This window comes from Lactuca sativa, chromosome 2 (assembly GCF_002870075.4).
Source record: "Lactuca sativa cultivar Salinas chromosome 2, Lsat_Salinas_v11, whole genome shotgun sequence".
NCBI classification, from domain to species: domain Eukaryota; kingdom Viridiplantae; phylum Streptophyta; class Magnoliopsida; order Asterales; family Asteraceae; genus Lactuca; species Lactuca sativa.
In genome coordinates, this window is record NC_056624.2 from 213,168,822 (window position 1) to 213,191,316 (window position 22,495).

The 22,495-nt window shown below is 43.6% G+C and overlaps 1 protein-coding gene and 1 non-coding gene across 2 annotated transcripts in view; both read left to right on the forward strand.

Moving 5' to 3' along the window:
- Window positions 1-21,712, forward strand: part of LOC111912194 (uncharacterized) — a 40,937-nt gene extending 19,225 nt beyond the window's left edge. Inside the window, exon 2 of the mRNA XM_023907920.1 lies at window positions 21,406-21,712. Within this exon, the coding sequence (XP_023763688.1) occupies window positions 21,406-21,712 (307 nt within the window). The remainder of the gene's footprint in view (window positions 1-21,405) is intronic.
- LOC111912294 (small nucleolar RNA R71) lies at window positions 3,773-3,879 on the forward strand. Its single transcript, XR_002857128.2, has one exon. It is a non-coding gene; the product is annotated as a small nucleolar RNA R71 (small nucleolar RNA).
- Window positions 21,713-22,495: the final 783 nt, after the last annotated feature.

The window sequence follows — 22,495 nt, forward strand, 5'->3', positions numbered from 1 at the left end:
AAATTGGGTTGCATCTTTAAAAATTATGGGCCAATAAAACCCAATGTCAAAGATCTTCTTTGCCGTGTAGTGTGCTCCATGATTTCCACCCGTGGGCCCGCTATGACAATGGTCTAGTATTTTCCGGCTTTCCTTCCCGAATACGCATCTTCGTATGATCCCATCCGCACAGCTTCGAAAGAGGTATGGCTCATCCCAAAAGTAATATTTTAATTCAGCAAAGAATTTCTTCTTTTGTTGACTGCTAAAGTCTTTCGGGATGTATTTTGTAGCTAAATAATTAGCTATGTCCGCGAACCATGGCTCTTCTCCCACTGTCACCATAATGTACTCGTCCGGGAAGTCGTCTCCAACTTTATCTTCTTGCAATTGCGGGTTCTCAAGCCTTGACAAGTGGTCAGCTGCCACATTCTCCATTCCCTTCTTGTCTCGTATCTCTATGTCGAATTCTTGAAGAAGTAGCACCCATCGTATCAGTCTTGGCTTGGCATCCTGTTTGGAAAACAAATACTTGATAGCCGAGTGGTCAGTAAAAACAGCAAACAAACACCACAGCTAATAATTCTTTTTCAGTGGTGGTGTAATTTTCTTGGGCTGGGTTTAGAGTCTTGCTAGCATAATATATGGGTTGAAAGTGCTTATCAACCCTTTGACCAAGGACAACTCCTAATGCATAGTCACTAGCATCACACATAATCTCAAAAGGTAAGTTCCAATTTGGTGCAATAATGATCGGGGCATTAGTTAGTTTTTTCTTTAAAAATTCAAATGCCTCTAAACACTCTTTAGTGAAATTAAATGGTGCATCTTTTAGTAGTAATTGTGTTAGAGGTCTAGTTATTTTTGAAAAATCTTTTATGAAACGCCGGTAAAAACCCGCGGGTCCTAGAAAACGCCCTTCACATTAGTTGGTGGGGGTAATTTGGCAATAGTGTCTATCTTTTCCCTATCCACTTCAATTCCCATTTTGGAAATCTTGTGGCCCAACACTATACCCTCCTTGACCATAAAATGACATTTCTCCCAATTGAGTACCAAGTCGGTTTTTTCACACCTAGCAAACATTAAATCAAGATTAGTGAGACAATCATGGAAAGATGATCCAAAAACGGAAAAATCATCCATAAAAACTTCCATGAATTTTTCCACCATATCGTGGAATATAGCTGTCATACACCTTTGAAAAGTCGCGGGTGCATAGCATAACCCAAAAGGCATGCGTCTATAAGCAAAAGTCCCACTTGGGCAAGTGAATGTGGTCTTTTCTTGGTCCATTGGGTCTATGGGTATTTGAAAATAACCCGAGAATCCATCTAGAAAGCAATAGTAGCTATGGCCCGATAATCTTTCTAACATTTGATCAATAAAAGGTAAGGGAAAATGGTCTTTACGAGTGGCATCATTTAGCTTTTGATAATCGATGCACACTCTCCAACCGGTTACCGTTCGTGTCGGAATTAGCTCGTTCTTTTCGTTGGTTATGACCGTCATCCCTCCTTTCTTTGGCACCACTTGGACCGGACTCACCCATGGACCGTTGGAAATGGAATATATAATTCCCGCATCTAAGAGTTTGACCACTTCCTTCTTGACTACTTCTTGCATGTTCGGGTTTAACCTTCTTTGGTGCTGTACAACCGACTTTGCTCCTTCTTCCAGATTGATCTTGTGGTAGCAATAAGATGGGCTGATTCCCTTGATGTCGGTGATGCTCCATGCTATGGCCCGTTTCCGCTTTTTCAACACTTGCACGAGCTCTTCTTTTTCAGAATTGGTCAGGTCAGAGGCTATAATTACTGGCTTTTGGTTGCCTTCTTCGAGAAAAGCATACTCCAAATGATCTGGTAAAGTTTTAAGCTCCGATTTTTGGTTCTGACTGCTGGACTCGCCGAGTGCAGGTAGGGTACTCGGTGAGTTAGTGGCTGTATTCACGACTTCTGATTTTTCTTCAGAGGAACTCGATGAGTAGCTCGGTCCTACTCGGCGAGTAGAACTGTTAGTTTGTTTTACCAATTCTTCATAGTCGGCTTCTTCCAACAGTCTTTCAATTTCCATCAAGTATTTTTCTGGATCAAATTCTTCATCCTCAGTTGTGGTCTTGATGGAATCTTCAGTTATGTATTCCTCCAATAATTCGTCTAACATATCGATTGAGAATGCCGTGTCGTCACTGTTCCTTGAATACTTCATGGCTTGGTCCACCCCAAATGTGACTGAATCTTCTCCTACCCGCAAGGTGAGCTTTGAGTCCCTCATGTCTACTATAGCACTTGCCGTGTTGAGGAAGGGTCTTCCAAGGATGATTGGCACTTGTGGATCCGCCTCCATGTCTAGAATGATAAAATCAGCGGGAAAGACGAACTTGTCCACCTTGACTAGTATGTCTTCGCATATGCCTCTTGGGAAGGTAACTGTCTTGTTTGCCAAGTGTATTGCCATGCGAATTGGCCTTGGTTCCGGGAGATCCAGCTTCTTAAAGAATGAATATGGCATTAGATTCACACTTGCTCCCGAATCGGCTAAGGCATGAATGGTGGTCAAGTTGCCAAATTAGCAAGGTAAAGTTAAACTCCCCGGATCACCTTTCTTCTTTGGTAGCTTATTTAGCATAGCAGCTGAGCAGTTTTCATTGAGTACTACCTTCACTTCTTCCATCTTCCTTCTATTAGTGAGAAGTTCCTTAAGGAACTTTGCATACTTGGGCATTTACATGATGGCTTCAATGAAGGGTATGTTGATTTGAAGAGTCTTGATACGATCTAGAAACTTCTGATACTCCTCTTCCTGCTTCTCCTTGTTAGCTCGGGCTGGATATGGCATGGGAGGCTGGTAGAGTTTTTCAGGAATCTGTGAGGTGGGATTTTGTGATGTACTTGCCGAGTCCACACGTGGTACTCGGTGAGTAGGGCTGTCATAGTGCATTTCTTGGTTTTCTGCTTGCTTTTCTGCCTCCTCCTTCTGTGATTTCTTGGATGACTCAGTCTGAATAGGTGCCAGGGGAGTGATTATCTTCCCACTTCTTGTTGTGACTATGTTTATGTGCGCCCCTCGTGGGTTATTTTTAGTTTTGCTAGGAAGTTCGCCCGGTAACCTTTGGTTGATTTGTTGAGCAAGTTGCCCAAGCTGTGTCTCTATATTGTGGATAGATGCTTGCTGGTTCCTAAGCATGGTCCTTGTTTCTTGAATTGCAACATCATGGTCACTATGTATTTTTTCTGAAGCAACTACAAATTTGGTGAGCATTTCTTCCAAGCTTGGCTTCCTTTCTTGCACCGGCTCCTCCTTTTGGTAGAACCCTCTCCCTTTTTGCCTAAACCTTTCCTCCTTGGCTTTCTTGTACTCTTCATAAGGGAGCCAATCTTTCTTTTGTTTGCGCCAGTCTTCATCATATCGGTCTCCACTTGAGTAACACACTTGTGCCTTCTTGTTGCCATTCTCATCTAAATCACAGTCTCTAGTGAGGTGAGTCCCATTGCAGTTTTCACAACCCACCCGAATAGCATGGATTGTTTGATCCATCATATCCCTCCTCCTATCCATGGTTTTTAGCATATCCATGACCGCGGATAAGTCTTCAGTAGCTGCATAAGCGGCTCCCCTAGTGACATCATGCCTAGGGTTGTGGTATTCTCTAGAGTGTTTAGAGAATTCTTCAATCAATTCTTTTATCACCGGGGGTGGCTTCTTTGTGAGCGGGCCTTGCGAGTCTAGTAACTGCCTAGTTGTGACATTGACTCCATCATAGAAGATGGATACTTCTTGCTGGATGTTTAGGTCATGATGTGGGCAGTTTCTTAGTAAGCTCTTGTACCTCTCCCATGCTTCATATAGTGACTCTCTAGCTTGTTGTTCAAAGTTAGCAATGGCATTCTTCAACTTGGCTATCTTGGAAGGTGGGCAAAAGTGATCAATGAATTCTTCTTTCATCTTGGCCCAAGTGGTGACTGATCCGGGAGGAAGTGACTTGAGCCAGTCTTTTGCAGCACCTTTGAATGTCACCGGAAGCATACGAAGTAGCTGAGTCTCGCGGGGCACATTTGGAACATTGAAGTAATCAGCTACATCATTGACTTCATCCAAATGTTTGTAGGCATCTTCATGGTCTTTTCCATAGAAAGGTATCTCTTTAAGTAAAGCTAAGATATGACCCTTTAGCTCGAAGGTAGCAGTCGCGGGAATTGCGGGTTGCACAAGTCCCGGTCCAGTGTCGTCTCGGATCCTCTTCTTTCATTCTCCCATGGGGATTTCATCAATGTTATCCATTGTGATAGCTAACTCTTCCTCGGACTCGGTTTCGTGATCGTATGTCGGGTCCTCTTCTTCCACGGTCTCGTACTCGATATCTTCCTTTGCCGGTTCGTCGATTACTAAGGAAGCGTTGGATGCTCCTGATTTGCTGCTCTTCTTTTTCTCAAAAACAGTCTTCAGATTGGACAATGGTGACTTCTTTGGTGTACTTGAACTCTCCACGTCCTTTCCTTTGTTTCTTTTCAATGCGGTTTCGGGATCTTCAAACGGGGGTACCAGCGGGGTGTTTGATCCTCTGGTCATGAAAGTCCTGAAATAAACAAAATAAAAGCGTAAAAAGAACAAAAAAATGTACTAAAAAATCGAAAATTAACTGCTGAATACGCTTGTACTCGCCGAGTAGGTGCGACTGCACTCGGCGAGTACCAGTGTGATTTTGAAAAAATATACCTTAATATTAAAAACTAAAACAGATGCTAAAACCTAATTACTGACTACTAAACTGCAATAAAGTAACTTTATGCAAGTAAACTCACACAAAGGATCGAAAAAAAATTAGGAATTAGATTAATTATTTAGAACCGTTCCCCGACAACGGCGCCAAAAACTTGATGTGTGTAAAATGCACTTGTTTTATCCCTACTTTTATTAATAAATTTAGCACACATAGGCAGTGAACCTGTCTTTTAGTGGTATAGTTTAGTAAGTAAGGTATCGAACTCAGGGAACGGAAAATTAAACTAATAACTAATTTTAACTAAAACAATTAATGAAAGTAAAAGGTTTTCTTCTAATTTTACAAGACTAGAAACTTAAGCACACAATAAAACACTTAACTAACTAAATATCTAAAGCAAACAACTAATTCACCAAATTTGATAAAGATGTTTCTATTTAGGTTCAACCAATTCACTCCTATGGTTATTTGTGTTTATGATAGATTAATTGTTATTGGCTACCAATTATAGTGGTTAGGTTCATGTTCATTACTCCTAACCCTTAGACAATTAACTAATTTAAGCGGTGATCAAGTGTTTAAACTAATTAATTCCCTAGATTAATGATTTGGATTAAATAAGATTTGTAGTGGTTAATCAATTTAGTGATTCAATTAACCTCTTGTTTGATGGTTTCTCAAACAAGCTCACACATTAGTCTAATTATTGTCTTATTAATCTTAGTTTCATAATCATTATTCCTAAGCATATGAATTAGTGTTCACATAGACATATGAGGTTAACAACTAAGAGATGTTCATGCAGCTTAATTGTCTTCCAATTAACAGAAAATAATCGTGATTAATGCATAAGGGTCTTTAACAAACTTAATTTAATAGATCACCAATAAACAATTAATCAAAAACTAAGAATTAAACCATAGGAGTTCCTTGGTATTCCCCAAACAGAAACAAAAACGAAATTAGCTCATAGTTGCAGTAAAATCACACACAAAAACAAGTTTAACTAGATTAAACATACTCAAATCCTAAAGCTAAGTGGAATGATTAACCTAGTTGCTTATATTCTTCAAAAGGTTGGAGATTAGAATTCCTCAGCGTCCTCCAGGGCTCTCAATCGCAGAAGGATCTTCAAAAATCGCCAGAAGTGTCGTCCCATCGGATAAAGGTTTGATTTTTATAGATATCTCAAAACAGGGGGTACTCGGCGAGTAGCAGACCCAACTCGCTGAGTAGACTCGTTGTTATCCGTCTTAAATAAGGAGTCGTGGCTATCTTCTGGAATATTCAGCTGGACTCGCCGAGTAGTTGAACTTTTGTCCTTCAATCTTCACTCTTTGGCCTTCATTTGCTTTCCCTTGTTCCCTTTCACTCCCAAGCATGTCTTTTGGACTGAAAACAAAATTTAAACAATATTAAGTATCTTTTGTCCATATTATTCACATAATTAGTTAAAAATGAATAAAAATATATGCTAAATAACTAACTAATTATGCACACATCAAATTACCCCACACTTGACTTTTGCTTGCCCCCAAGCAAAACTAAATTTTAAACATATCAGAATCACATATAACAACTCCAATCTAACCCAGCCATTATGCCAAGACCGCAACGCATACATTTGTGTCTAAAATTTTTCCTAAGGACCCCCGTACTCCAAATACTCACAATCCTCATAAACATTCGCCCACTCACCTCGAACTATGCTCATTTTATGCAACCCTTCGAATCCATCCTCGGAAAACCTCTTACCCTCAAGGTATTTTTAATTGAGCAACCCAAGCATACATAATCTAGAATTACAACTTTTCAATACCACTATGGAGCTCTTTTGGAATTCTTCACTTCCTTTGGTAATTTGATCTTTGATCTCTTTGAATTTACCACCTTTATTGTTTGATTTTTGGTATCTTCAACTTTTTGAATTTCTTGGAATTTTGATCTTTTGATCTTCACTTTATTTGCTCCAAAGTTCTTACAACTTTTCTTGTAATTCTCTCTCTCTCTCTCTCTCTCTCTCTTTTACATGTACCTCTCTTTTTTCACTCAAATCCCTACATGCTTAAGCAGGGGTGCTCAATCTCAATCTTTATTGGCTAACGATAACAATTTTCCTGGATACATTTCAGGTTTAGGCTGCTAAACATATTGCATCCCTCGGGCTGAGCGGGGTCGTGTTTTTGTCCCATGATTTCACTGGAATAAGGAGGCCACAAATGTACTAAAACGTATATAGGCTAAACTAAACATTTGGGTCTTCATGCAATTATCAACACAATTCTAACATGGAATCCTAATTTTACTTTTACCAAAATTTTCTAAATTAAATCCTAAGTAATATTTTTTTTTGGTATGCAACAATTTTTTTTTTTTAAATTAGCCTAAATTAAGATTCTAAGTTTTCTAATATGTGACCAACCCCCTACCCCACACTTATTTTATGCAATGCCCTCATTGCATACTATGCAAAAAAAATAAAAATGCAAATATATAAAGGGAATTGGAACAAACTCCCCTGGGGTAGCAGTCGATAAGTTGATACTCTCTTCTTTAGCTCCTTCTTCTCTTAACTTTAGCCATGGGAACAGCTCATCCATGGCTCGGGTGTCATGCGTCTCGTGTGGTTGACTAAGAAAGTCGTGGTCTTTTGATGGGGGCCTGAGCAGCAGGCAACGTTCGAGGTTCTGAGACAGAGATTGTGTGAGGCGCCAATCTTAGCCCTGCCAGAGGGCTTAGAGGATTTTTTGGTGTATTGTGACGCGTCCATTTCGGGGTTGGGCGCGGTGCTGATGCAGAGAGGGCACGTCATTGTCTACGCTTCGAGGCAGCTGAAGCCTCACGAGGCGAACTACCCGACAAATGATTTAGAGTTGGGGGCGGTGGTCTTCGCCCTCAAGATTTGGAAGCATTACCTCTATGAGGTTCGGTGTACCATTTACACGGACCACAAGAGCCTGAGGTATCTCATAGACCAGGCGAATCTGAACATGAGGCAGCGTCGGTGGCTTGACGTGGTAAAGGATTATGATTGTGAGATCCTTTACCACCCGGGGAAGGCCAATGTGGTGGCCGATGCGCTTAGCCGGAAGGCGGCGCCGATCAGGGATATTTACGTGCGGATGACAGTGGTGACTCCGCTATTAGAGAGGATTCGGGAAGCCCAACAAGAGGGCATGAAGGAGGAACACCGGAAGAGTGAGCGCATAGTGGGTCAGGTTTCCTACTTCGATTATGACAGCCGAGGATTATTGACACTACACCGTAGGGTGTGGGTGCCGTATCACGGAGGCGTGCGCCAGGTCTTGATGGAGGAGGTGCACAAATACCGATTCTCCATTCATCCCGGGGCAACGAAGATGTATAGGGATCTTCGTTTAGACTATTGGTGGCCCTGCATGAAGCGGGATGTGGCTTGGTATGTGGAGTGGTGTTTGACCTATAGGAAGGTCAAGGCCGAGCATCAGGGACCGCACGACAAGATGCAACCGTTGGATATCCCGTTGTAGAAATGGGAAGATATTACGATGGATTTTATCACAAAGCTTCCCAGGACCGCGCGAGGAGTGGATTCGATATGGGTCATCGTGGATCGATTGACCAAGAGCGACCATTTTATTCCGATTCAGGAGAGCATATCGGCCGAAAAGTTGGCCGACATCTATATCAGGGAGATAGTGGCGCGACACGGGGTGCCGGTATCAGTGATTTCAGATAGGGATGTGCGTTTCACTTCCAGGTTTTGGAAGAAGTTTCATGACGAGTTGGGCACTGGTATGCATTTTAGCGCAACCTTTCACCCGCAGACAGATGGTCAGAGTGAGCGGACCATCCAGACTCTTGAGGATATGTTGCGGGCATGCGTGCTATACTTCGGTGGTAGTTGGGATACCTATCTTCCTCTAGCTGAGTTCTCATACAACAACAACTATCATACGAGTATTGACCATCCTCCCTTCGAGATGTTGTAAGGGAGAAGGTGCAGGACCCCTATATGTTAGGGCGAAGTTGGCCAGAGGGTCATGGGGAGCACCGAAGTGGTGCTCAAGACGACCGAGAGGATTCAGCAGGTGTGGAGTAGGCTTCAGACCGCTCAGAGTCGGCAGAAAAGTTACGCCGATAAGGGTCGATCAAACCTGGAATTCCAGGTCGGGGATATGTTTCTCCTGAAGGTGTCGCCATGGAAGGGCGTCATCCGATTTAGAAAGTGGGGCAAGTTGGGCACAAGGTATATCGGATCGTTCAAGGTTGTAGCCCAGGTGGGCAAGGTGGCGTACCGGCTGGATCTGCCAGTCGAACTCAGTCAGATCCACAACACTTTCCACGTCTCTCAGCTGCGGAAGTGCCTAGTGGACGACTCAGCGGTGATGCCTTTAGAGGATATTTAGGTTGATGACAGCCTGAATTACATTGAGCGGCCAGTAGCGATCCTCGACCGGAAGTCGAAGGATCTTAGGAAAAAGAGGGTGGAGCTCGTAAAGGTGCAATGGCAGCACCGGAAGGGTTCGGAGTGGACTTGGGAACCGGTAGAAGAGATGAGGGAGCACTATCCCGAGCTTTTCCAGGAGCGAGCAGTAGACTTCGAGGACGAAGTTTAAAATAAGTGGGGGGGGGGATTTGTATCACCTGGTTCCTGGTATGTAATTTGAACTAAGTATTTTTGCATTTTTAGCTGGAACTCGGCAAGTTGTAGGTCCGACTTGTCGAGTAGGGTCGGGATATCGAGCACGTTTAAGTTGTTGACTCGACGAGTCCATATTCTGGACTCGGCGAATCCGCCAGTCTGGAAGAAACCCTAATTTCAAAGGGTTGCACCCTATTTAAACGTCGTTTTGTGCCTCATAACGACCCCCATTGCGTCCAGAACACTCCCTCTCGAAGTCCTAACCCCTCTTTTCGTAATTTGGGTGGTTTTGGTGCAATTCCTTGAAGTTTTGGAGAGAAGAAGAAGGTAGATCAAGAGGAGAGGAAGAAGATCTAAAATCTTTGTGCCATTTCAGAGCCTCTAGAGGTATTAGACTCGAAACCCTCTTCGTTCCTTCATTATTATCTCATTAAGAGCTTATGATAGTCATTTTAAGGCCTCTTCTAGTCTTGAGCTTTGAGTAATGAGCTTATAGTGTTAAGGGACTTAAGATCTAGGCATGATTGGGCTCTAGGAGCTCGGATCTACTGCCTTTATGGAGCCATATTGCATGAAAGCCATATATATATATACTCTTTTAGTGCATGTTGAGCCCTAAAACCTTCATTGGTGTTTATTTACACGTAAAGTTGGAAACTTTACGTGTTAATCAAGCCTTGAGAACCCAGATCCATGAATGGAATGCACTGGATTCAAGCATAATCGAGTATATATTAATTGCATGCATGCGACTCGGCGAGTTGTTCTTCAGACTCGGCGAGTCGAGTCGCGAGTCCCCGATTTTTTTCCCCTTTTGAGTTATGTCGAGTGGGATCAATGAGCTATAAGTGGACTCAGTGAATCGGAAGCCAGACTCAGTAATGGAGGGACTCGACGAGTCAATGCCCTGACTCGGCAGGTCCAAGGCAACCTTCTTGCCTCAAGAACAGACTCGACAAGTTGTTCATACAACTCGACGAGTCACAGACCAAAGTGTTCATCAAATGAAGATGAACTCGACGAGTTGTTCATACAACTCGACGAGTCAGATGAAGGACAATTGGATATCAGTTTAGAAAGAGAACTCGTCGAGTCTATGCCTAACTCGACGAGTAGGGACGGGAGTGAGGACAATAGACTGGATAGGGAGTCGACGAGTTGGCGAGCCAACTCGGTGAGTCGGGTCAACTGGAAGTTGACTTTGACTTTGACCTGACTTGATCAGGGGTAAAATGGTAATTTGACTTTAACCTGACTTTGACCTAAATGAGAAACCCTAATTCCTAGGGTTTGCACCGTATATAAGGAACCTTAAGCCCCACCCCAACCTTTTTAGCACCCCCTTTGATGTCTAGAAGCTTTCTCGGAGCTTGGAGAAGAAGGATACTTGAAGCAAGAGTTGGTGGGATCATAAAGGAGCGAAGTGGATCTGATCCCCTTGCTTGGTGGCATCAGGTTAAAGGTAAAAAGCTGTTCCCTTGACTTTGTTTTGCTTAGATTGATCATGAATGAAGTTTTAGGGCAAAATTGTCATATATGAGTCTCTTTTCGAGTATTGGGTTCAGATATGTGGTTGCTACTATAGATCTAGACTGCTCTTGACTCATGAATCTGGAAAGTGATAACTTTGGGGCCTGATTGAGAGTGTCCTTGCGTTAAACCTTCATTTTAGCTTGACTAGAGCTTGTTGAGCCTTGCATGCACGTAAAGTTGGAAACTTTACGTGTGGATCTGGCCCTAGGAGTCCAGATCTATGTATTGGAAGCAATGGAATGGCTTGTGATCGTCTGAATGAAGATATTACGTATGGACTCGGCAAGTCTGGGAGATGACTCGGCGAGTCGGGCTAGATATTTGTAACAACGTGAATTTTTAAACAAAATTTTCATTTTCAAAACATTCTTTTATCCATAAAATAACATCAAACATATTGTTTCAAATGTATTTATCACAAAAACATCTCGCCAGAATCCAAAACATAAACTCCTCAAGTGTGTACGGATCATGCCGGCGCCTTCCCGCACTCATCACTGGTACCTGAAACACATCACACAATAACTGTAAGCATAAATGTTTAGTGAGTTCCCCAAAATACCGCATACAACACATACGCCACTCAAGGCTATAATATGAACCACTGGTCGATGTGTCTCAGCGGGACCCTCCAGTCCCGTAGCTCGTTGGACCCTCTCGTCCGGTCATAGCTCGTTGGGACCTCCAGCCCGGTCTGTATCGTTGGACCCTTCAGTCCGGTCTATAACAACATATAACATACACATAACACATAGCACATAATCTCATATATAACACTTAAGACCCTCTGGTCTACACAATATACTACTATAGGTAATGTATAGTGAGAAGACCCACCTCGATGTCTCGGTAAATATCTGACTCGGAATAAATGTGATCTAGCCTCCGCCTAATCACACAAGGTAATACACTCATAAATACAGCTATATTCAACCCTAAAAGTCAACAAGGTCAACGGTCAACTTTGACCAGACACGGCGAGTGCACTAGGGCGACTCGGCGAGTCTACACGTGTCCACTGTCTCTCTCAGATCCTCTCTTGACACGGCGAGTACCTCCCTGACTCGACGAGTTCCACCTGGCATGAATCGTGGGGCCACCACGACTCAACTCGCCGAGTCTCAAGAACAACTCGGCGAGTTCCGGCTTGAACTCAGCCCCCCCTGACTCACCCTGACTCACTGAGTCACTCACTCAACTCGACAAGTCCACTCACTGAGTGATCATGGGCAAACTTCATACTACTCGCCGAGTCTATTCTTCAGACTCGGCGAATTCATGCCATGCATAAACTCAAAACCACTTCTGAGGTCAGATCTGTTCCATTCAATCATAGATCTGGCCTCCCCAAGCATGATAATCACGTAAAGTCCAAACCTTGATGCTCAAACAACATTTATTTGCTCCTATATGGATCCCATTCCAAGCCTCATCACAAATAGGGACGAAATGGACATCAAATATAACCAACAAAGGGGTCAAGAAACCCTAAACCCCCATGTTCATCTTAACAACAGAAAGGGAGCCAAAATATTACCTCCAAAGTGATGTTCTGAACTCCAAATTCAAAGAATGTCCACCTCCCTTGCTTCCTCTTAGCTAGAACCTCTTTTCCTTGCCAAACAATGCTTCAAAGGTTATCATTGGCCTCCTCTCTCTCCCAAAACGCTCAAAATCTCTTTAGGGTTTCTCTCTGGGGTTGGTGGTCGCAAATGACGGCCATAAGCCCCTTTAAATAGGTCTCAAACCCTGAAAATTAGGGTTTCATTAAACAGCATGGACTCGCCGAGTCCAGACGCGAACCCGCGTGCAAAACCGTGATCCTACTCGGCGAGTTCAGACTCCAACTCGCTGAGTCTCCTCACAATACCTCAAAAATAAAAGGATAAAAATAATACCTGGGAATCCGGATGTTACAATTATCCCCCACTAGAATCAGACTTCGACCTCAAAGTCTCACTCCGCAAATAACTCCGGATGCTGCTCACGCAACTCACGCTCCGGCTCCCAAGTTAACTCTGACCCTTTCTGATGCTGCCACTGGACCTGCACCAGTGGCACCTCTTTATTCCTCAAGACCTTGATCTTCCGATCTCTGATCTCCACTGGTCTCTCAGCATAATTCAGGCTCGCATCCACCTAAATATCTTCTAGTGGCACTATTGCCGACTCGTCGGCTATGCACTTTTGCAATTGGGACACATGGAAAGTGTCGTGAATCTGTCTCAACTCTGCTGGCAACTCCAAATGATAGCTACCCTGCCTACCCTCGCGATCACCCTGAAAGGACCAATATATCGGGGCCCCAACTTACCCCTCTTCCTGAATCGAATCACTCCTTTCCAAGGAGAGACCTTCAGGAGTACAAGGTCGCCAACCTGAAACTCAAGCTTGGACCGGCGCCTGTCCGCATAACTCTTCCGACGGCTCTGAGCGGTCAACAACCTCTGTCTGACCTGCTGGATTTGCTCTGTCGTATGAAGCACAATCTCGGTACTACCCATCACACGCTGCCCTACCTCTCCCCAGCAAATAGGGGTCCGACACCTCCTCCCATACAACAGCTCAAAGGGCGGCATGTCAATGCTTGAATGATGGCTGTTGTTGTAAGAGAACTCTGCCAAGGGAAAATACGTGTCCCAATTTTCGCCGAAATCCAACACACATGCTCGGAGCATGTCCTCGAGCGTCTGAATCGTCCGCTCACTTTGCATGTCGGTCTGTGGGTGGTACGTCGTACTAAAATGCATTTTCGTACCCAATTCCTCATGAAACTTCTTCCAGAATCTGGAAGTGAAACGTACATCTCGATCTGAGACAATCGAAATCGGCACTCCATGTCGCGATACCACCTCTCTCACGTACATCTCCGCTAACTTCTCCGCGGAAGAGCTCTCACTGATGGCCAGGAAGTGAGCACTCTTTGTCAACCTATCCACAATCACCCAAATTGCATCGACACCCCTCGCGGTTCTTGGCAATTTGGTGATGAAGTCCATGGCAATCTGTTCCCATTTCCACTCGGGAATCTCTAATTGCTGCAACTTACCATGAGGACGCTGATGCTCGGCCTTAACCCTGTGATAGGTCAAGCATCTCTCTACAAACCATGCGACACCCCTCTTCATACAGGGCCACCAATAATCATTTTCAGGTCCAAAAACATCTTAGTGGCCCCGGGATGGATCGAGAATTTCGATCGATGAGCCTCCTCCATCAAAATGGTACGCATCCCGCCCACGGACGGTACCCAAATCCGACCCTAAAATGTCATAAGCCCCCGACTATCGGTAACGAACTCCGATACCAGCCTGACAACTCGTTCCCTCTTCTGGCTCTCAGGCTGCACCGCCTCAGCCTGGGCCCCTCGAATAGCATCCAAAACCGGGGTCATCACCGTCAACCTCAAACATACATCTCGCAATGGGGCACCCTCTGCCCTACGACTCAGTGCATCGCCTACAACATTAGCCTTGCCTGGGTGGTACAGGATCTCATAATCATAGTCCTTGACCATGTCCAACCACCTCCTATGACGTATATTTAGGTTGGGCCGATCCATCAAATACTTCAAGCTCTTGTGGTCCGTGTATATCGTACACCGAACCCCGTACAGGTAGTGTCGCCAGATCTTGAGAGCGAACACTACCGCTCCCAGCTCCAAATCGTGAGTGGGATATCTCGACTCATGAGGCTTAAGCCGCCTCGATACATATGCTATCACATGCCCCCTCTGCATAAGCACTGCTCCCAATCCGGATATCGATGCATCACAATAAACCACAAAATCCTCCATCCCTTCCGGAAGGGCTAACACTGGGGCTTTGCATAACTTCCTGCGAAGTGTCTTGAACGAGGTCTGCTGCTCCGGACCCCAAGAAAACGCAACACCCTTCCGAGTCAACTTGGTGAGTGGCACAACAATCTTGGAGAAGTCCTTAATAAATCTCCGATAATAGCCGGCCAAACCCAGAAAACTCCTGATCTCGGTGGGTGATCTCGGCACCTCCCACTTCATAACCGCCTCAATCTTGGCCGGGTCGACCAATATCCCCTTCTGGTTAACGAGATGCCCCAAAAACTGGACCTCTCGTAACCATAACTCACATTTGGAGAACCTGGCATAAAGCCTCTCCAATCTCAGAACTCCGAGGATCTCCCTCAAATGCTCCTCATGCTGCTCTCTGGATCTCGAATACACCAGAATGTCGTCGATGAACATGATAACCGAGCGGTCCAACATTGGTCTGCACACCCTGTTCATGAGATCCATGAACACCGCTGGTGCGTTGGTGAGTCCGAAAGGCATCACCACGAATTCGTAATACCCATAACGAGTCCGGAAGGTTGTCTTCTGGACGTCCTCCTCCCGCACCCTCACCTGATGATACCCAGACCTCAAATCGATATTGGAGAACCAAGATGCTCCCTGCAACTGATCAAACAAATCATCGATCCTTGGCAACGGGTAACGGTTCTTGACCGTTAGCTTATTCAGCTCACGATAATCGATGCACATCCAGAGCGAGCCATCCTTCTTTTTGACAAAAAGGATAGGCGCTCCCCAAGGCGAACTGCTCGGCCTGATAAACCCCTTCCCCAGCAGTTCTTGAAGCTGCGAGGACAACTCCTGCATCTCCGAAGGCGCAAGGCGATACGACGCCTTAGCGATAGGCGCAGCTCCTGGAACCAACTCAATACTGAACTCTACCTGCCTCTCCGGAGGCACACCCGACAAGTCCTCTGGAAACACATCCGGAAACTCACGCACTATCGGGACCTCATCAATTGACTTCGGTCTCTCAATATCAGTCCTCGCATCCATCACATATGCCACAAAACCCCTACAGCCCTGCTGTAGACTCTGTCTCGCTCTGGCGGCCGAACAAAATGCTGACCCCGTACGTGTACCCTCGTCGTACACCGTAAGAACTCCCCCACTAGGGTCTCGAATCGACACCAATTGACGCTTGCAGTCTATCACAGCTCCATAACAGCTCAGCCAATCCATACCCACTATCACACACACGTCCCCTATCGCGATCGGGACCAGATCTATCGGAAACTCCACAACGAAGATGTGACATCCCCAATTTCACGGTCAAAAAAGACCGGTTTCGTTTATACTTTTTAAAATAAAATCAGAGTAATCATTTGATTAAAAGTGTTGCGGAATTTGTTCCCAAAACCAAACATGATAAAAATTTATCAAAACCTTTCTTTAAGAAATATATTTTTATTTCATAACAAGACCTCGGGATGTCATGTTCCGATACAGATCAAAAGCATAAACAAGACATTATAAGCCTTACACAGTTATTTACAACTACTGGCCTATAATCCAAAATCACTCATCATTATCATCCGACTATGCTCGGAGTCCACTACCTGTAATATAAAAAGCTGAGTGGGTCAGGCTTGGAAGCCTGGTGAGCATATAGGGTTTTCAACCCACAATAAATAATAAACTCTTTAAGTTTATCAATCAACAAATAATTTATTAATTTCATCCACCTAAAACAACCCTATTTACCCATACCCGTTATCCTTACCTTACGTCCCTAAAACAACTATCACAAGGGACCTAGCCTAAGGATTTTCATTAGGGGTGACAACTTTGCTTCGGGGGTTCCTCAGCAATTATGTCAAATAAGGCAACCTACATGGTGACAACACTGCTTTCCTTAACAATTTATGTCAAACAAGACAACCTAACACAAAACGACCAATAAAGTGACAACATTGTTGTCTTCAGCAATTTATGTCAAATAAGGTAAACACCGGGGTGACAACATTGCTCTTCCCTTAGCAATTTATGTCAAATAAACAACCAAAATAGGTGACAACATTGCTTTCTTCAGCAATTTATGTCAAATAAGACCACCTGACATAAAGCAATCAGTATGGTGACAACATTGCTTTCCCTCAGCAATTTATGTCAAACAAAACAAACACCTGGATGACAACATTGTTTTCCCTCAACAATTTATGTCAAATAGGCACGAAGTCACATCGTCGCCAAGGTTTATACAACAGGCACTAAGTCCATAGTTGCCAACATACCAAATCCATAGCTACCAACGTACATCTATACTGTACTAAATTCATAACTACCAACGTACATCTATATTGTACTAAATTCATAGCTACCAAAGTACATCTATACTGTACTTCTATCCCTCATACTTTATCTACCCATATTTACTCAACATATTTGAAGATAAAATATGTATACATTTTAAATCATTTTAAAAATGTATAAAACATTCATTTAACACCCATCTCGAATAAACCAACAACATATATACACATAGCACGTATTTCATATAAAATACCTCATATCTATGTGTAAGATGAAAGTGACTACACACTCACTTGATTTAATGAAAACCGGGCAGCAATTCGTTTCCTAAAACGATCGTTTCTAATAAAACCGAGAGTTTTATTGAGAAACCGGGCTCTGCAAAAGTTGGGTTTCGAAACCGAAAAGATAAATTTTCCGAGCTTCACGGGCACTTCGTGGTGTATTCCGGGGTTTATAATCGATACCGGGGCTTCGGGGGATGATAATATGAAAGAAATATGGAGAAAGGAGCTAAAAATGACAAGTTTTCAAAATACCCCCGGGAGGTCTCGCACCCTTCTATTTATAGGGGAGGAGGACCGAAGGCTCGGATCCGAACCGAGGAGGGGATGGCACGCGTCTGCGAGGCTCGGACCAGGTGGCTGCTTCGGCGAGGCTCAGACTGGTCAGCTGCAAGCTTCGGATTGGTCAGCAGCCTCGGTCCAATGAGAAGAGTCCACGTATGCGAAGGGGTGTCCGAGGAGCATCCGCGGGGTGTCTCATGCGAGCCTGTCCGAATGCGAGTGGACTGCAGACTTGGTCCAATCAGAAGACGATACGCGAAGCTCGGTCCTATCAGGAGGTGCCACGTGGAGGCCTCGCATGCGAGGGATGACGTGTCCGAGGTGACTCAACGAAATTTCTCGGTTTTGGGGATTTTTCGCGTTTTTTGCGCAAAAACTTCTAAAATCCATAACTTTCGCATACGAGCTCTATTTTTGACATTCTTTATATGCACGCGTAGCTAAAATTATGATCTACAACTTCCGTTTAGACTTCGTCCGCTAATTTTGAATTTAAATTTTATATTATTATTTTTAACAGACCGGGACAGGAAATCCGTTAAAAATTCATAACTTCTTCATCCGGCGTCCGTTTTCGTCAGACTTTCTACCATTGTGCTCCTAATGACGAGACCTTCAATTCTCGTTTAGGTTGTGTCGGCTAAAAATCGCTCGACCTAAAATTCGAGTTTTTAGCTGTCTACTGTTAAGCTGAAACTTCGAAAAATCATAACTTCCTCATACGAAGTCAGATTTGAGCGTTCTTTTTATCGAACTTCTTGGTTTAACGAATACTATGACTTTCGTTTAGATTACTAAGGCTAAAAAGCAGTTTATCAAAAACTCACTTTTTACGACATTCAGCACCGTGCCGGTTTTGTCGTGAAACTTCGACAGGTCATAACTTCTTCATTATAACTCGGATTTCGACATTCTTTATATCCCCGAAATCCTTGTTTCGACCACTACAACTTTATGTAAAGATATCGGGCTTATTTCTCACTTTAAATTTTAACGCTTATTTTTATTTTTAATTAATTAAGCCCTAATAATTAAGCATAAAACACATGATTCACATGAAATTCACATAATTCCTTTTCATTTCTTCTAAATGAGTTACAAAGGTTAACCTAGACCATTATGTCAATATTAATGCCTAGCCTAGAAACACGGGCGTTACAGAAGATCTCAAGGACATATCCTCGAATCACATCCGAAGCATACACAGCTCGCTGATTAGCCATGGAAACTCGCAGAGGCCGATCCAATGCCTCTCGACGGGTACTAATATGCTGACTAAATGCTATGGAAACAAACGACCGACTCGCACCCGAGTCAAATAACACCAAAGCAGGCACAAAATTCACAAGAAAAGTACCTACACATATGATCATATAAGCATAAAATCTCAATTCAAATAAAAGATGAAAAGAAAACACATACCAGCAACAACATCGGGCGACGCTAAAAGTCAACAAGGTCAACGGTCAACTTTTACCGGACTCGGTGAGTGCACTAGGGTGACTCGGCGAGTCTACACGTGTCCACTGTCTCTCTCAGGTCCTCTCTTGACACGGCGAGTACCTCCCTGACTCGACGAGTTCCACCTGACATGAATCGCGCGGCCACCACGACTCAACTCGTCGAGTCTCAAGAACAACTCGGCGAGTTCCGGCTTGAACTTAGCCCCCTGACTCACCCTGACACACTGAGTCGCTCACTCAACTCGACAAGTCCACTCACTGAGTGATCACGGGCAAAATTCATACTACTCGCCGAGTTTGTTCTTCAGACTTGGCGAGTTCGTGCCATGCATAAACTCAAAACCACTTCTGAGGTTAGATTTGTTCCATTCAGTCATAGATCTGGCCTCCCCAAGCATGATAATCACGTAAAATCCTAACCTTGATGCTCAAACAACATCTATTTGCTCCTATATGATGTTTTAGCCCCATATATCATAACCCTTGGTCAAAACTCCCATGAATCCTCAGAAAGCTTGAGGAATAAAGCTTCTCTGGACCTCTATGGATCCCATTCCAAGCCTCATCACAAATAGGGACGAAATGGACATCAAATCTAACCAACAAAGGGGTCAAGAAACCCTAAACCCCCATGTTCATCTTAACAACAGAAAGGGAGCCAAAATATTACCTCCAAAATCATTCTCTGAGCTCCAAATTCGAAGAATGTCCACCTCCCTTGCTTCCTCTTAGCTAGAACCTCCTTTGCCTTGCCAAACAATGCTTCAAAGGTTATCAATGGCCTCCTCTCTTTCCCAAAACGCTCAAAATCTCTTTAGGGTTTCTCTCTGGGGTTGGTGGCCGCAAATGACGACCATAAGCCCCTTTAAATAGGTCTCAAACCCTGAAAATTAGGGTTTCATTAAACAGTGTGGACTCGCCGAGTCCACTCTTGGACTCGCCGAGTCCAGACGCGAACCCGCGTGCAAAACCGCGATCCTACTCGGCGAGTTCAGACTCCAACTCGCCGAGTCTCCTCACAATACCTCAAAAATAAAAGGTTAAAAATAATACCTGGAAATCCGGATGTTACAATATTAGACTTGAGTCGTATAGTAACTCGGCGAGTCACATAGGTGGACTCGGCGAGCTGTATGATGATGGACAGGAACTCGACGAGTTGGAAGAACAACTCAGCGAGTATGTTGAAGATTGCCTTGGACTCGACGAGTCTGGTCGTAGAACCCTAACTTTTTTTGGTTGAGTTGTGAATCGGTGAGTCGAGGAATGACTCGGGGAGTTGAGCAGGAAGGGACTCAGAACTTGTTGGACTCGACGAGTCTTGGGGCGACTCGGCGAGCTGAGTCGTGGCATGGGAGTTTCTGAGCATAGGAACTCAATAAGTCAACGGGTTGACTCGACGAGTAGGGTCAACTAGGAAGGTTGACTTTGACTTGGACCAAGGGTTGACCAATTTGAATTCCAAGGGAATTTTGGTAATTACTGGTGTTTATTGGTTTTGGTTATTTGGCAATGACCAGTGGTGGAGTTCGTGCTGGTGGTCGGAGCAGCGTGGTCTTATTTCTTCAAGTCGGCAGTTGCAGGTGAGTTATCCTCACTATATCAACAGGGTCTAAGGCACCAAGGTCGTCCCTTTATCGGATGGAAAATCTAGTTAGTAGTTGTGATGTTATTGCTTTGCTATGTCTGCATCCTGGTAGTTAGGATGGTATATGTTAGAGACCTGGTTAAGGTCGGTATCCTGGTATATAGGATGATGCTATGCTAGTGACCGGTTAGGTCGTTATCCTAGTTAGGATGTTGCTATGTTATGTGATATGTTGGATCTGTTTGATTAGTTGCAAGATGTTATATGATTATACGTTTATGTGCACATGGTTGTTAGAATGGGGTTGGGTTGAGGCGGGTCCTGCTTTGTGTTGTAGGCCAACATACCCAGGGCGGACCGGTTAGGCCGAAGGCCCGACGAGTAGTCCGGATAGGCTGAAGGCCCCAGGAGGGCGGACCAGACGTGCCGAGGCTCGGAGAGTGGACCAGATAGACTAAAGGCCCGGTGCAGGCGGACCAGTCATATTGTAGACTCAGAGAGTGGACCAGGTGGACTGAAGGCCCGGTGCGGGTGGACCAGTCACACTGTAAACTCGATATGCATGGTTGTTCTATTTATGATATGATATGTTATGTGTGTGGTATTGTGGTTGGTATTTTGGGGGAACTCACTAAGCTTTCGGGCTTACAGTTTTAGTGTATTGTTTCAGGTACTTCAGGAGACCGTGGCAAGGCGAAGGTGTGATCGTATCGCTCCTCAGTTTTATGTTGATATTTCTGGGATACTCTGATAATAAATGAATTGAAAACCTTTTTGTAATAACTTAATGAAACGGGTTGTTTTTGAAAAGTTTAAATTGGTTGTAAATTTTCACGGTGTTACATATGATGTGGATGTCTGGAAGCACGGTCCATTTGTTTAGCATTGGCATTACGTTTTCAGCTCTTTGGCAGCCATTAAGTGCTCTTCAAGGAGTTGGGAAGGTTTTTGAACCTTTCAAGGATAATAACAAAGTAGACCTTCTTGCACCCAAATTGTTATTCATTGCCCTGAATTTAGGACGTATGTTGCTTGGTGTATGGAAGTTAAACACACTAGGGCTTCTTCCAATTCATGCTTCTGATTGGGTTTCATCTTTACCACCTGCTCATGAGATCGAATTTTCAAGTGGAGGTATTAATCTGCATTAATACTATTCATTCATGCATCCAGTCTCAACTAAATATTAGTTGTTTTTATTCCGCTGAGTTAGAGCCTAGAGGAGAGGAATTCATTTGTATATTTGGTTGTTATTTTAGCACTTGAAACACCTAAATTTTGAGTCATTCATGGTATCAAGTATCTTGTGATTTTAGCACTTGTGTAGTTGTGTTTAATGGTTGGCATTGGACAAGTTATGTCTCAGCATTGATTTGACAAGTAGTTTGAAGATCAACTTAATAACTCCTTAATAAAAAGAATAAAGAAATGTTACTAATCTTTGCAACTTATTTATAAAATATATAATTTCAAGGGCCAACTGTGGAGAATAGCAACATTCTTTATTCTTGCTACCAACACTGGCGATGTAATTATAATTTTTACCCAGAATAATGATCTTCCTACTTTTCTGTGCCCATATGGCAAGTTGCATTCTTTTAAAGGGCCAACTGTGGAGAAAATGTATGTGCAGCTTGTTCTGAGCTACATATTGCTAAATGCTATCTTTATTAACAACATATTATAAGTATGGTTCTACTAATTGAACCCTACATTCACTTATTGGACCCCAACTATTATGAGGTTTCATCTTTTTTAGACATTGAGAATTGTAATTCCTTACTTTATAATTTCATCTATTTTTACAATCGTAGTGACTATCTCGAAACCATTTTTATTTTTTCAATTTTTTTTGAAAAGAGTGTTGATAACAAAACTTATTTAATTTAATACTAAAATTTATTTCATTTCATCCAGCAATAAACGAACATATG